We start from the raw sequence: 14316 nt of genomic DNA, 5'->3' as shown, positions 1-14316 counted from the left end.
TCACTCAAAGGGGATACTCAATGGGATGTAACAGGAAGCAAAATTACATACAATTTATGACAAATGTTAGCTTTTGTGCTCTCATCATTGGGTAATTTCTTTAAAAACTGCACTTTTAAGAAGATTTTAGGAAGTGTTATACACCTAATGCCAAACCAAACAGCAGTGTCTAATTCCCTTTGAAAACTCCCTCTCAGAATCTTAGCCACAAACCTCACCTCCTATCTGACTACATTCCACCTGTGCTCCTCACATTTTAAAGAACAATGGTAACCCCAAAAGTACAGCAATAAAACTTCCAAAATAGGCAGAGAAGCCAAACTGAATCTCATGCCTAAGTAGTATGCTGCAGTTTTTCTCCTTGATGCCTTTCATTGAATTAATTTTTAATCACTCTCCCCATTCTTGAAAGCTAATGAATATTTATAGCATTTTCATATACTTTGTTAATATACCTCCTCATACCCCTTTTGAAGCCAATTATGCTCTGCCATCAGGTTATAATTCTGTCTATGATTAATTCAAATAAACTTTGTAGCATGGCAGGGTTTATTTTTAAAATCCACCTCTTCTGTTTAAGAGGAATTTTGCAGAATATGGAAGGAGGGATCAGATGAGTAATTTCTTAATTAAAGTTATTTAGTAAATGGGTATATTAGAATAGAATGCTGTAGAATGCTGCAAAGCTTTCAAATAATTTACAAATTAAGTACTATCGGAGGAGAAATGGACAATGAAAAATATCCCATTGTGCTATGGTTATTGCTGAATAAAAATGTGATCAGAAAAAGCCAGAAAAGAAAAATATAACGTGAAGAGGAAGACAGTGGGCTAGCTTTCCACTGATGTCATTGACCTCTGAAGCAAAAGGGGATTTTGTAAATACTGGCAAGTGGTACTGCTATTAAGCACTGCTAACCACTAATTACATAGAAAGGCTTTAGCAGAAAGAGGCTGGAAAATAGAAACATAAAGTATCAGAAAAAAGGAGCATAGTGGAATGGTTGTTGAGTATATTAATAGATATGTTCACCTAAAATATAATTCCTTCACCACAAACAACAAAGAATATTCATAAAATAGTATTTACAGTGAATGTAATTATATAAAGTAACAATCAGTGCTACAAAAAAGTAATTCCTTTATCAGTTTGCTGCTGTTGGAATGGCAGCCATGGAATCTAGCACAGGAGAGGATTTGCTTTGCTACTGTCTTTGCGTGTCTCAGTGCTGTTCTGTAGGGACTTGGCTAAATTAGGAGCTCTATAAAACACTCCTAGATTGCTTCCTGTATAATGACATGAGCAGTGAAGGTGACCTCACCAGTGAGTCAGAGGCACCATGTAAGAGCTGCAGACAGACTTCTATGGCATTGTATTGAAGCAGACGTACAAAGCACAATGCAGTGCTCTGTGAAGAATACCTGATGCATCTCCAAGAAAGCTGGTAAATCAGCATGGCTTTACACTGAGGTGCTAATTCAGATCTGGGAAGCAGTAAAGCTACACGGCACCAGCATACTGTCCAGGGCTCTGAGCTAGCTTGCTTGACACCAGCTGGGCAATCTCTGCGTGGCATTGTACAAGAGACGGTCTCCTGGGCTTAATAACAGCCCATCAGGAAAGCAAACAGGGAGGAATGGTATTGGATCCAGAAGATCAATCAACAATCAAAGAGGCAGTTACATGACAACACAATCTGTTCTGGCCCCAAACCATAGTGACAAATCTGTTTTGCAGAAAACGAAGAAATTAAAAATATGCTAAGAAGTTTTTAAAATATGCTAAGAAGTTTTGAAACTAATTTTAACAATTCTCTGGGAAAAGTAATTGTCAGCACAATGAATACTCTGAGGAAAATAAAAAGAGACCCAGAAAAACCTGTAGGGAGACCTAAGTAAAAGTAACATTCTCCCGAGAATTACCCCAATATTTTTTCTTTTCTTACTCCAAGTGAAACAAAGTAAATTACAATATTTTGGAAATTCATTTTGTAAGGAATATCCAAGGCAAGCAAAATATCTTATTTCACTAAAATTGCTCTGACATGCAGAGAGAAGAGTAAAAACTGAATGCAAATAATTTTAGAAGTAAAATCAAAAGGTCCCTATTTGCACATACTGCTATTATCAAAGTCTTTTCCCCCAAAGTGAAGGGTCATGGAGACTGGTATGTTTTACTCCACTTGAGTTTAATCAAAACATTACTTTAGTTAGATTCTCTTTCAAGAGAAACTTGGAAGGTATCAAAATGCTACCCAGCAGAAAATCAGGCATAAGTACTGCTGCTTTTGCAGTCCCTTAGAGTTTTTTTTCTCCTAAACAAATACTTAGTTTTACAGTGTCTGCCTGGTGACTAGTCACAAGCATCATTCATCCCAGAGAAAAAGAAAGTATCTGATCCTGAGTTAAATGTATACAAACACTCCTCTGCCTGTTTCTTTGCTCATCAGACATGAAAACAGCTTAGATACGGTTGCTTTGGCATCTAATCATTCCAGGTGGGGAAGGAGCATATCCATCCTCAGGATCTCAGGTTTCCTTAATCATGCAAATGAACTTGTATCTTGGCACTGGAACTGGACTATTCACCTAAGGTCTGATCTGGCTGTCATTAAAATTAATTGGAGTTTTGTCATTGATTTCAATAGGAGTGAGGCCAGGCATTAAGTTCTTCTTCCCTGATTCCCACCTCATCCCTCACCTGCCAGCCAGTGGACAGGAATTCAGAAGTTCGGGTACAACCACTGTCTTTAACAAAGACTAGTAATTCGTGCCTATGTATTCAAAGGCAACCACATCACATGAACAGATCCAACCCTTGTTGATTTCAAAAGGAATCATGTGTCTAAACACCTCTGATAATATTTTCTTCAGATTTAATTTAACAGCAAAAACTTATGTATCATTGACAGCTGCTGGTGTCATCCAGGCTGTGTTCTTCACGTCTCTTTCTAAGAGTGTTACAGCTTTGGCTACTACGTACCTTGTTGTGCTGCCTCCCTCATCTCCTTAAACAAATCCATAAAACATAAAGAATGCAAGAATTTACACTTACACATCACTTTGTGTTGTATAGATATGATCAAACAGGGACTCTATGGCCATCCATTTAACAGGTATACGACCCTAGGAGGAAAAAAAAGTAATGCAATTACTGTTCAGCAAATTAAGTTTCTGAGTAGAAAACCAAGGTATTTATCTTTAAAACTGTAACAGATAACTTATCCATACTCTAATAATTTTCCAGTGGAGTGAATGATTTGGCATTTCATAAGAAAAACAGTGAGGACAACAATTGCAAGAGTTTTTTAAATCACTCATTCATTTCATCCCACACACTTCAGTAATCTAATTAAGTACAATAAGATGAAATGTTTTTTTTACCAGATAGTCACCAGTTTAAGTCAGATAAACTTGGCTTTCCTCTTAACAAAGAGCATCATCCAAAGAGTTACATTCTTCAAACATGGCAGGGGGGTTGGAACTTGATGATCTTTAACGTCCTATCCAACCCTAGCCATTCTATGATTCTATGAAACATGAATGTCTGTCTTCTAACAGGATACACCCCATTGGTTCTGGGAAATGTGCAAATGCAAAAAATTATGGGGAATGATGATTAAAGAGGAAGAGCTGTCTCATTTATATCAGGGATGATCCATAAATGTAAGCACCTTGATGTTAAGATACCTGTGGTTTCAGAACCTGGACAGTCATATTGGGTTACTGGTTACTATATTGAACCTACAAGTTGGTACTTTCCACTGTGCTGCAGTTTAACCTGGCTGGCAGCCAAACACCACACAGCCACTTGCTCACCCTCCCCCCTCCAGGACATGCGGGAGAAAATTAAAGAGGTAAAGGGAAAAGAGACTCGTGGGTTGAGATAAGAACAATTATATAACTAAACTACAATAAATTTGAAAATAATGATTATTATAATAATAATAGTAAAAATAATATGCAAACATATGAGTTTTATGTAAAAATAGTATGCAAACAATGAGTGATACACAGTGCAGCTGCTCACCATGACTGAGGCTAAGCCCATTCCTAGCTAACGATCCCAGAGCAAAGAAAGTCCTGAGACTGTAATCCCAGAGAAGAGATAATAGCCCAAGTGTCCGAGAGAGCAAGAGCTAACCGAGAGAGCGAGAGACAACCCTGAGAGAGAGGGCAGGAAGAACTTCTAGGCAGACCCTCATCTATATCCTGGGCATGACGTGCATGATATGGAATATACCACTGGCCAATTTGAGTCTCAGTCCTAAACCTAAGGTCAAATCATAAATCAGTAACTGGGGCTCTGCTCCCTTGTAGCTCTTCCTGTACCTGCAGACACTGGCACAGCAGAGAAGCTGAAAAGTCCTTGACTGTCCTGGCAACAACTATAAACATCAGCATGTTATCAGCCTTCTCAGCACAAGTCCAAAACACAGCCTCTTACTAGCTACTATGAAGAAAGTTAACTCAGCCGAAACCAGGACAGACTGGCAGTGATTCGCTGATTAAATCTGAGAAAATTTGGTTTTTTGCTTTGCAAAATTTCCAAGATGTTTCATAACCTTCACAATATCGCTAGCATCGTATGCCTTACTTCTTTTTCTCATTAAATTAATTTATATATGCAACAACTGTTTCAGTAGGATTTGAAACTTCCTCTCAAATTTTTATTTTCTTGTGTTCCTATGCAAGCAGACAGATGCTTGTTAGGCTCTGAATAATACTACAGCAACAAATGTCTCAGAAGTAAAGAGAAAATATCCATTCAGTACATCAACATCCCGCCAGATAAAATGAGCAGCCTTTATGTAAATGCATCATTCTAAAAATACAGAGCAACTGGTACAGATCAATGTAAAACACATACAGCAGAAGATAGCTAAATGAACGTGGCAAAGCCCTTCTACATATGATCATGTCTTCCAAAAGGTTTTTTTTTCCTTCGCAACTTATTTTGACTTAGGAAACTTTCACACAAACTGGCTCGAAAAAACAGGGAAAGCTGAACTAAAAATTCACAGTATTTATGGAAATCTTTTCATAAAATTCTAAAATTTTCACACACAAAAAATTCTGTTGGCAACTCTTTTGTATTAAGTCGTGGGGGGAACTGAACCAATGCTACTCATCTTAGAGTCAACAGAAAGTAGTGTTAGTGAACATCACAGTCTGGCCTGGGGTTGACTTGTAAAAGTTCTGCTGATGTCAGTGACATGTGGATGCAAACAGGCAGAAAGCAGGACTTGGCTTGCTGCATTTGGCAGAATTTTTTACAAGAAAAAATAAATAACAAGCCTTAACTTCTTAGTCTCAAAGTTATTATGCTTTCAGACTAAGACTTTTCTTTTCAGGGAAGCAGTGATGTAACTCAACAACTTGTCTTTCTACCAAATTTCCTTTGCACAGTCTTACAGGTGAAACATCCCCATGTCCTCAATCCTGCCATGAGCACTGCGAGCAGACAGAACTGTATCTATGCTCCTGACAATAATTTGCTGTGGCAGGCAAAATAGAATTGCTTTAAATAACCTCTGGCAGGTAGCATTAGCACCTAACCTATCCTGACCTGTTATGTACCATTTTGATTAAGATTTGGTATCTTTCATACATTTGGAAGTATTTGTAGGAGGCCTTTGCTTCAAGTCTTCTGCATAGATGTGATAATACCTGAAATTAGGATCTTCATAGAAATTTTCTGCATGTTTTTCAATTTTTTTTTTGTTTATATTTTTAATTATAAATAGGAAGAGAAACAGAGAAAAATGATGGAGTTTTGGTTTTTTCAAGCAGTGTGACGAGGAGCTGGATAAATGAAAGGGCCCACGTCATTTAAAAATGGGCTGCCCTCTACCTGTAAAAAGGTTAATGGTTAAAAACTCTTGCAATGAAAAAAGGTGTAATTCTTCTGTATCTGCATTAAGAAAACACATGTTATTTTTAAGCATCCTGTGTGAACACTCTGTCCTTTAGAAAAAGAAATAATTTATTACAGACTGTTTGGCACATTGCTTTTAAAAACCAGCAGATTTCATCCTACTCTTTACATATTGTCTTGCAACTTTTCACAGGATCACAGAACCGCTGAGGTGGGCAGGGACCTCACCCCTCTGCTCAGAGCAGCATCAGCCACAGCAGGTTCTTGAGACCATTTCCAGCCAAGTTCTGGGCATCCTGTTCCAGTGTTCGAACACTGTTACGGTAAAAAAAGTTATTTCATTTCTTTAAATGGAATTTTTCATATTTAAAATAGCACCAATTGCCTCTTGTCCTGTCACTGGGCCACACTGCGAAGAGCCTGGCTCTTTTCGCTTTATTCCCTCCCATCAGGTATTTATATACAACGGTAAGATCCCCCTGAGCCTTCTTTTCTCCAGGCTACACCTCTCCTTCCATGTCAGATGCTCCAAGGCCATTATCATAATTATGACCCTTCTTTTACTTTTATTTTTTTACATATTAGAAATAAATTGGTTTTGTTGATAAGTCAACAAAAAGAGGTAGAGGAGGTAACAGTGACTTAAATATGATACATTTTTTACACATCTTTCTATTTACATATCTGTCCCACCGATTAAGCTCATAATTTTGCTTCATCTTTATTTTTTATTCCTTTAAAATAGAGAATTATTCCAAGTTATTGAAAAAATAGCTATTATCTATTTCTTCTGTGCTCAAGTCCTGCAGAATAAATTCATTCTCTTGATTAGGTAATAATTCCCACTACTGTTCTTAATATACACTGTACCTTGCTCCTCTTGACATATGAATCTTCTTCATATACATCACGGGAGAGGCCAAAATCGGAAATCTTCATTTTGCGCCCTTCTGCCACCAATACGTTTCTGGCTGCTAAATCACGATGGACAAGCTTTTGGAAGAAACCAACAATAATGTTTATGCTTCTTGTGGAGGAACCAACTGCTGACATGTCCATCTATCTCAGGGACGTGCTTAGATCACTATTATATTGCCCTACCTTCATGTCTGCAAGGTACTGCATTCCTCGTGATATCTGCCATGCAAATGATATCAGATCTCCCATTGTTAAGGCTCTCTCATCAGGGTTATCCAAATAACTTGAATTTCTGTTGCCATCGCTACCCACATAGCTTGGTCCTACTTTTCGACTTTCCCTGAGAAAACTGCGCAAGGAGCCGTATTTAGCATATTCCACAATTAAATACAGCGGGCCTGAAATAAACACACACACTGGTAAGTAAACAATTAATAGATAACCATTTTAATTTTTTTCAAAAAAGTCTCTTCTAATCAACAAATTGTTTTGAACAGTCAGAGGCTCCAGTCACCTCTGGCCCTTACGTAAAAGGCACTGAATGAGCCATGGAATGATAGGATATTTTTAGCATACATCTTCTATGCCGAGTGAGTGAGTTTCAGCCTAGATCAAAGCATAATTCAGGCTTTTGCCTATGTTCCTTCATCTAGGTAATTTGAGCCTAAAAAATAGACAATCTTCTTACAAACAGGTCTGTGAAACAGCCTAACTTAGAGAAACTTCAAAAAAAAAATTAAAATACTTTTCTGGAGTGTGTGATAGTGAGCTCATAAATCATGTGCAAATTCCAGTGTTGTATTTAAGGTCCTTTTCAGAGCACTTAGAAACATTCTGACATTCCAATCCATTACTTTCTCCTCCCCATTTCCCACATGAATAATATCCACTCAGTGCTTTAATGCTAAATACATTTGTCTGCTATATCAAAGCCCTCCCACCCCATATGCTAATGAATTAACTTGATATTTATTAAAAGCCTGTGACTCAGAAACAATTCATTTCCTTTGGGATGAAAAAATACATTGTACTGAAAAAAAAAAAAAATCCCGCCCTGCTGGTTCATTACCTTACTAAGCGTCAGAGATGACTCAGTCCTGAATTATTTTCTCTGTCTACAACTAAAAGTGCCACTTGCAACAGAACCATGCGGGCAAAGAAGGCAGGCCTTCGCCCAGGGTTGCAACACGTATACTGTGATTTTAGGCTGCATAATTACAGATGCAAACGGAAGAGGATGTTGCCAAGCAACTTCATTTAACATGAACAGAAATTTTTCACATCAATTCGTATGCACAACAGTGAAAATTTGCTTCATTGGCCGTTTATAATACATGTGTCTGAAAATTTTCTCCCTTGAAATACACCTGTCAATGACTGTGGCTTTTAGCAAATATTTCACAAGAAGGAGACAATAGTTTTGTGACAGAGGATGAGAACTGAGTATGAATCTAACTATCCAACTATATTTTAACAAAAGGATCTGCAGTTGTCTTTTTTTGTTTGTTCTTTTTTTCAAAGGAGATCTCACTCCCCGTCTCAGGCCTCAAAGCATTGTTTTCGTATGAATAACAACAATGAAAACCCCATTACATTTTAAATATAACCCATATTTGAAAACACTTACTGAGCATCAACATAATATAAAAATATATATTGAATGGAAGAATCAAAATTTGAAATGGCTTCAGAATCAAAATGTGTATTGAAGAAAACCACAGGAAGAATTCTGTATTACACTGAATCAGCATTTCTCCTTCTCTTCAAACATTGCTTTTCTTATATGTCCCTCATTTTTTCTGCCAGCAGCAAATTTAAAAGGTGCTCAGCAATTATTAAGCAGCAGCCCAAACCCATCAAGAAACTGCTCTTTATTTTCTTGCTTGATGTTTTCATCTTAATAATGAGCTTCTAATAGTTACCATCTTGACTGCAGGCTCCATAAAGTTTGATGACATGAGGATGGTTCACCTGTTTCAAAAGGTTGAACTCTGAAAGTAGATCTCGCAGCTCACTCTGGGAAGCATTTTCTGCAGAAAGTGTCAAAACACACAGTTATGGTTAGGAAAGCATTACTCAAGAGTTCTCTAGGTACTGTCTGCAGTATGAGATCAACCATTTCTCCTGGAATTAGCAAGAGGTTGGAAAACTCCGTACCTCCCCACTGGAGAGAAACTGCGCCATCTCCACTGTCCTGCAATCATTCATATCAGAACCAAGTATGGGACTGCTGCTGTTCTGGATTGCTAACCTGCTCTAATCATCACTGTGCCCTGATAAAAATGACTACAGAAAGAGTAGGTCAGCCAAGAGTCAGGACCAGAGTCTGTAATGTCTTGAAGATGCCATGAAATTATTACAGACCTTTTCTAGTGTTCTAAAGCAACATTTTAGGGTGAATCAGTGCACTCAAAGCTTCAGAAGCATAAGAAAACCAAGATTTTATGTTGATCAAACAAAAAAGACTTGCTCAGTTAACTCCCATGATATAGCCCTCCTCCTCCTAAATAAATTTTCTGATGGAGTAAAAATCCACTAATCTACTGGCTTACACTTGTAGTACACATCCAGATTCACAGTTCAGAAGGTAAACATACAATTCAGATTGATTCTACTGGGAGACATGTATACAGACTTTGCTGATCTCAGTGGGAATCATATAACAATATATAGCCCCTAGAGGCTTTCTTAGCCTTTCAAGCATTTTGTTTTTGCAGAATTCTTTTGACAAACTTCCCCTTTGAACGCACTGCGGCTTGAAGGAGACCTTTAGTCATAAAGATACCACAGATCAAAGATAGCCTTTTTTCGGCCTCATCCTTAATCTCTCTGACACACAGAACCTCCCTGGATAGTTCTACAGTGTGTTATTACTGGGCAGTTGACAAGTGTGTGATCATCTTTACTTAACGCTAATGAAAAGCAAGCTCAGCTTCTGATCTTTGGTACCATACCGTATGTTTTTCCGTAAAAGCTGTAAGCACAAAAGGGTTTATGTACATACTTATTTAAAATACGTGTGTTAATAGTTTACCCTGGTCATGATAATTTTTTATTTAGTTCTACTGTATGTTTGTATTGGTACTATATGTTTGATCTGTCATATATTATCTTATAGTCTGAACCTCCACTCAAACTTCAGAGTCTTCCAACCCAGGCAGTGCAAGATCAGACGGTCTCTCACTACTGATAGGAACTACAAAAAATATGCATTTATGTAGAACAAAAATGAACAACATCAGCTTAATGCCTCTGAGAAAGTCCAGTTTTTCTAGCTCTGGAACTGTGTAGCATGTGCAAGAACAGGACAAAGTTCCCCATGTGCAATGTCTGCTTGCCTGCTGGGAAAACTAACTACCTCTGATAGTGCACAAACGGAGACAACTGGCTCTGAAGCTTTATGCCCCTTGTTTTACAAATTGCAAATAATGTCTACTTACATATTGGTTGGTGTTTTCCCCTTTAATTTGATAGTAATGAGGGCATTTGTATCATGCAGGAGGTTAGATTTAATTCATATGAGAGAACTGGTAATAATGGTCTGAAAAAATCATCCCTCTGTTCCTTTAAACCTCCATCCATAGCTCCAAGACTGCTTTGGCTCAGCTAATTACTTACTGCCCCTTGTTCCCTCCCCAGTACATAACAACAAGTTGACAAAGGAGGGAGAGTCCTACCCTGGTCCATTCTCAACCACAGATCATGTCCATCTACACAGCTCAGGCTGGAGATAGCTTTTATGCCAAAGGCAAGAGGCTTTCTCCATTAACATGCTAGTACACATACCATTCTCTTTTAAAGATCAGGCAGTGTAGAGTCGCTAATACTTGGACAATTACCCCCTTTGCATCTGTTACAGGGAAAGAACAGGTGATGTAGGCCTGATCCAAAATAACTGTCCTTCCTGACAGTACTATGAAGACCACCGTGGACTAATGCGATGTTTCTTATACTTGAGTTGTCATGTGTTAACAGTAAAGTTAAACCAAGAACAGATAAATATTTGCAGAATAACAAATCTTCTCCACAGTCAAGTTGGAAAATGGAGTTTCGTGTGACTATCTGCAAAGTAATTCATTAGAACCTGAAGTATTACTGTAAATGTAAGATAAATTTATTAAAATACAGTGCTTAAAATAAAAGGTTACTCCTTCACATTATCAAATCTGTCAATTATTTCCTTCATAATAGTTAGGGAAAGCAGAATGTTAAATCATCTGCAAGTAAAAACAACATTTTTACCACTGTGGCTTAGAATCTTACCTCAGTCGCCTGTTGTTGATGAAAATGTGCTAGAAAATCAGTGACACGAAGTGCACAAATAAATATGAAATGAAATTATTACTAAGACTATTCTATTGGTAATGATACACAGGTATATATCATACTTGAGCATGACAAGTAACGGTTAACTAGTCTTCACTTCTGAAAATACTTAGTTCCTAAATTTGCTCTGTATGACCTATTCTTCACTGAACCTCTTGCAATGCAGGCATACACTTCATAATGCATTTCTTTCTTCAATAAAATGAGGGGATATGCAGCATCTTTGCTCTCAAGCAGCAGATGATGTGGTGTTTGTTTGGTTGTTTTTTTTTTTTTTAAACCAACCTTGCATATAATAGAAATGGTAATTAGTAGCACAACATTTTCATATAATTACATGTTTTTACTTATAAGCAGTAGTGAATGGTTGAGGTCATTCAGCTAAAGCTAGCAGCCCACCTAAAGGAATCTTATTGCATCCATAAGCCTTTATGAAGGTTGCTTCCCCTCTTTGTCTCATATGGTTCTAGGTGCCTAATTATGTTCCTAGGTGCCTAATATGCAGGGGGTACATGCACATATGAATTAGTACAATTAGTACACAAGATGACAGAGAAGGACACCGTTTTCATATCTATTTCACCTTTCAGGCTGTGGTGAATAAATTGCCTTCTGAAGGAACTGGTTTAAGCATTTCCACTGACTTCTTTCACTATCATTGCATGTCTAGTGAAGTCCTTAGCAGCAACTAGGCTCAGACATTAGATATGTAAAATCTGTACTCATATATATAACTGTAAAAGTGGCAAAAGCCATGCATTACAACAGCTTCCACCTAAAGTGTACAGTATTACTGGAGACTTACTAGTTCAGAGACCAAGCAAAAACATTAATTTCTTCAAGTTTTTCTTTCACTACAATTTCTATGTGGGAAAGCAGCAGGTATATTTGGGGCTGAAAACTACTGAAAAGAGATGGGGACAAGAACTCGAGGTCTCACGTTATCATCTCAATATTATCTAGGCATACTTTTTTTCCCCTAGCTTTAAAGTCCTAGGGAAAACTCAAGACACCAGGAGACAGCACCAGGCTATTCAAGCCAGTTTGGCAGAGCTCCTAGTAACTGAAAAGCAGATCACAAAGTATAAAAGCAGGTGGAATTCTCAATCAGAAGAGTTACTTAATAAGCCTATTATGTCTCTTGACATGATTATAAGACGTTTGACTTAAAAAGCTTTGTCAAAAAAAAAAACAAAAACAGGAAGAGGAAAAAAAAAAAGAAGAAAAAGCTTTAATAAGCCCTTGCAATATTTCCATCAATGCCAAACAAAATTAAATACATTTGTGATGTTAAGTCAGAGGCTCCTTGCATATCATGAATTAGAATTTGTGGAAAGTACTTAAATCAATGTGATGCTAACTCCTAAAGCAAGAAATTTGTCAGAATATAACATAATGCTGGAAAAATGAAGGCTGTGACAATGGTTGGTTTTAGCTGACTTTAATGCTAGCCCCTCTTAAAATCCATTCCGAGGTTACAACAAATAGTTTTCAAATAATCTCAGACACACAGGTGAATGTACCTTTTAGCATTTTCACTGCCACAGTGGTATAGCCAGCTCTTCCCTTGAGTCGGAATGCTGTTGCCTTGACAACCTTTCCAAATTCACCTTCTCCAAGAGTCTTGCCCAAAACAAGGTTCTTCCGAGGGAATTCCCACTTTGGATCTTCCTGCAGGAGCGAAAAGGAACTCTATAAGATGAAGCAAGAGAAGGAGTGGCTAGCTGCACCTGAAGCATTACTGTTCAATAGGGGAACCCTCTTCAGGAGCAGGTAGTTTGATGTACAAAGTTTGGTTGCTCTTTTTATCAATATCAGTGCATTCCTATAAAAGCTTCTGAATCTCTAGGTATTTTGAAACTGTTTTTCTGCTACCTTGAAATCACCTACTTCAAAACAGGCTGTACATGTACTCTACGGATAACGGATTATATTTACAGGTCTGGGAAACTGGATACAAATGAAACACGAAGTGATACAGGATAAATGCTTGCTTTCACAATAATTATGAATATGTGACCTGGGACTTCACAGAGAAGTAAATTAGTTTTTACTCATGCAATAAGGCTTTCCCTTAAGAGTTCATCAGAGACAACAAACCTCCTCTTATGAAATTAGTTTTACTAAGCCTTATGGTTGCAAAATGATAAAGATATACAAACCAGACAAGAAATTAAAGCAAACAGAGAACAAGGTCTGTGAAGACTTTAATACCTAAAACTATAACATCTATTTGATGTTGCCACAGATCTCATACAAAGTGGCAGCATTTCTCTACTGTGCTGGTCTATGAAAAAGCATCAGCTGGTGGGAATCCTGGATAGTATATGATATAACACAGAAAAAAACTAGACTAAAGGTATGATAGGGTGACTGGGCAAAAATCCTTAAAATGTGGGTAAAACTCACACTCCAGCTGATTGCCTACAGTCTGTTTTGTTTACAACTTACCCTTGTTGTGATACTATGCCTCATCATAGAGACTACAGACCTACTGATTTAACTGGACAAAGCAAAACCACGCTGCTGTCAAATGTAGCATTGATTTTAGAAAAAAACATTGGCTTAAAGTAGTCCTAAGATGCCACATTGTATTAAACCATAACAAAAACAGAAGAATATATGGTTTATCAGATTACTCATTAAGTATCTTCAGTTCCCTGCCTGTGCACATGTATTCTGTTTTAGTTATTTAAGCTGGATATTTCTATTAATAGATTGCATTTCCATTACATTTTCTGCATGCATACACAACATTATTTAGGAACAAGAAAGACATAGAAAAAGAGCAGGGAAAATGACATCAATCAGGCTTACTGGTATTTTAAAGGTGTCTACAGACACCTGGTTCTCCATGGAATCTAAAGAAGGCCGGCGGACATTAGTGGAAGAGTAACTGATGGGGTAGGACTGGGTTGGGCGCCGGAACGTCATTTCTGCAGAGGCAATAGGTGGCTTTGGAGAATTCTTGTGGTAACGATGGATGAAATAGGAAGAAAGCAGCACAGAGATTATGAAGGACAGCAGCACTGCCCCCGCTATCACAGTCTTGCACACGTCATCACATAGTTGCTCTGTGGACCAAGAAGAGCTTCTTAGAACTTTGCTTGTTGTCTCCTGATTCAGCAGTGCACAACACATAGAGGTGTGACAGAAACAGAACTCAAAATAATTTAAAAACCTAGGAAAACCTA

The 14316-nt window shown here is 37.7% G+C and overlaps 1 protein-coding gene across 1 annotated transcript in view; it reads right to left on the bottom strand.

Annotated features, from left to right (window-relative positions):
• The window catches only part of RET (ret proto-oncogene), a 41039-nt gene that overhangs the window by 5207 nt on the left and 21516 nt on the right, over positions 1-14316 (bottom strand). Inside the window, exons 12-17 of the mRNA XM_010084619.1 lie at positions 13940-14196; positions 12646-12793; positions 8719-8826; positions 6980-7194; positions 6749-6871; positions 3056-3126 (exon numbers count right to left, since the gene is read on the bottom strand). Coding sequence (XP_010082921.1) covers positions 3056-3126; positions 6749-6871; positions 6980-7194; positions 8719-8826; positions 12646-12793; positions 13940-14196 — 922 coding nt within the window. The remainder of the gene's footprint in view (positions 1-3055; positions 3127-6748; positions 6872-6979; positions 7195-8718; positions 8827-12645; positions 12794-13939; positions 14197-14316) is intronic.

This window comes from Pterocles gutturalis, unplaced genomic scaffold, assembly GCF_000699245.1.
Source record: "Pterocles gutturalis isolate BGI_N339 unplaced genomic scaffold, ASM69924v1 scaffold4480, whole genome shotgun sequence".
NCBI lineage: Eukaryota > Metazoa > Chordata > Aves > Pterocliformes > Pteroclidae > Pterocles > Pterocles gutturalis.
Note: the sequence above shows the minus strand (reverse complement) of the source record. Positions and strands in the feature narration are given on the sequence as shown.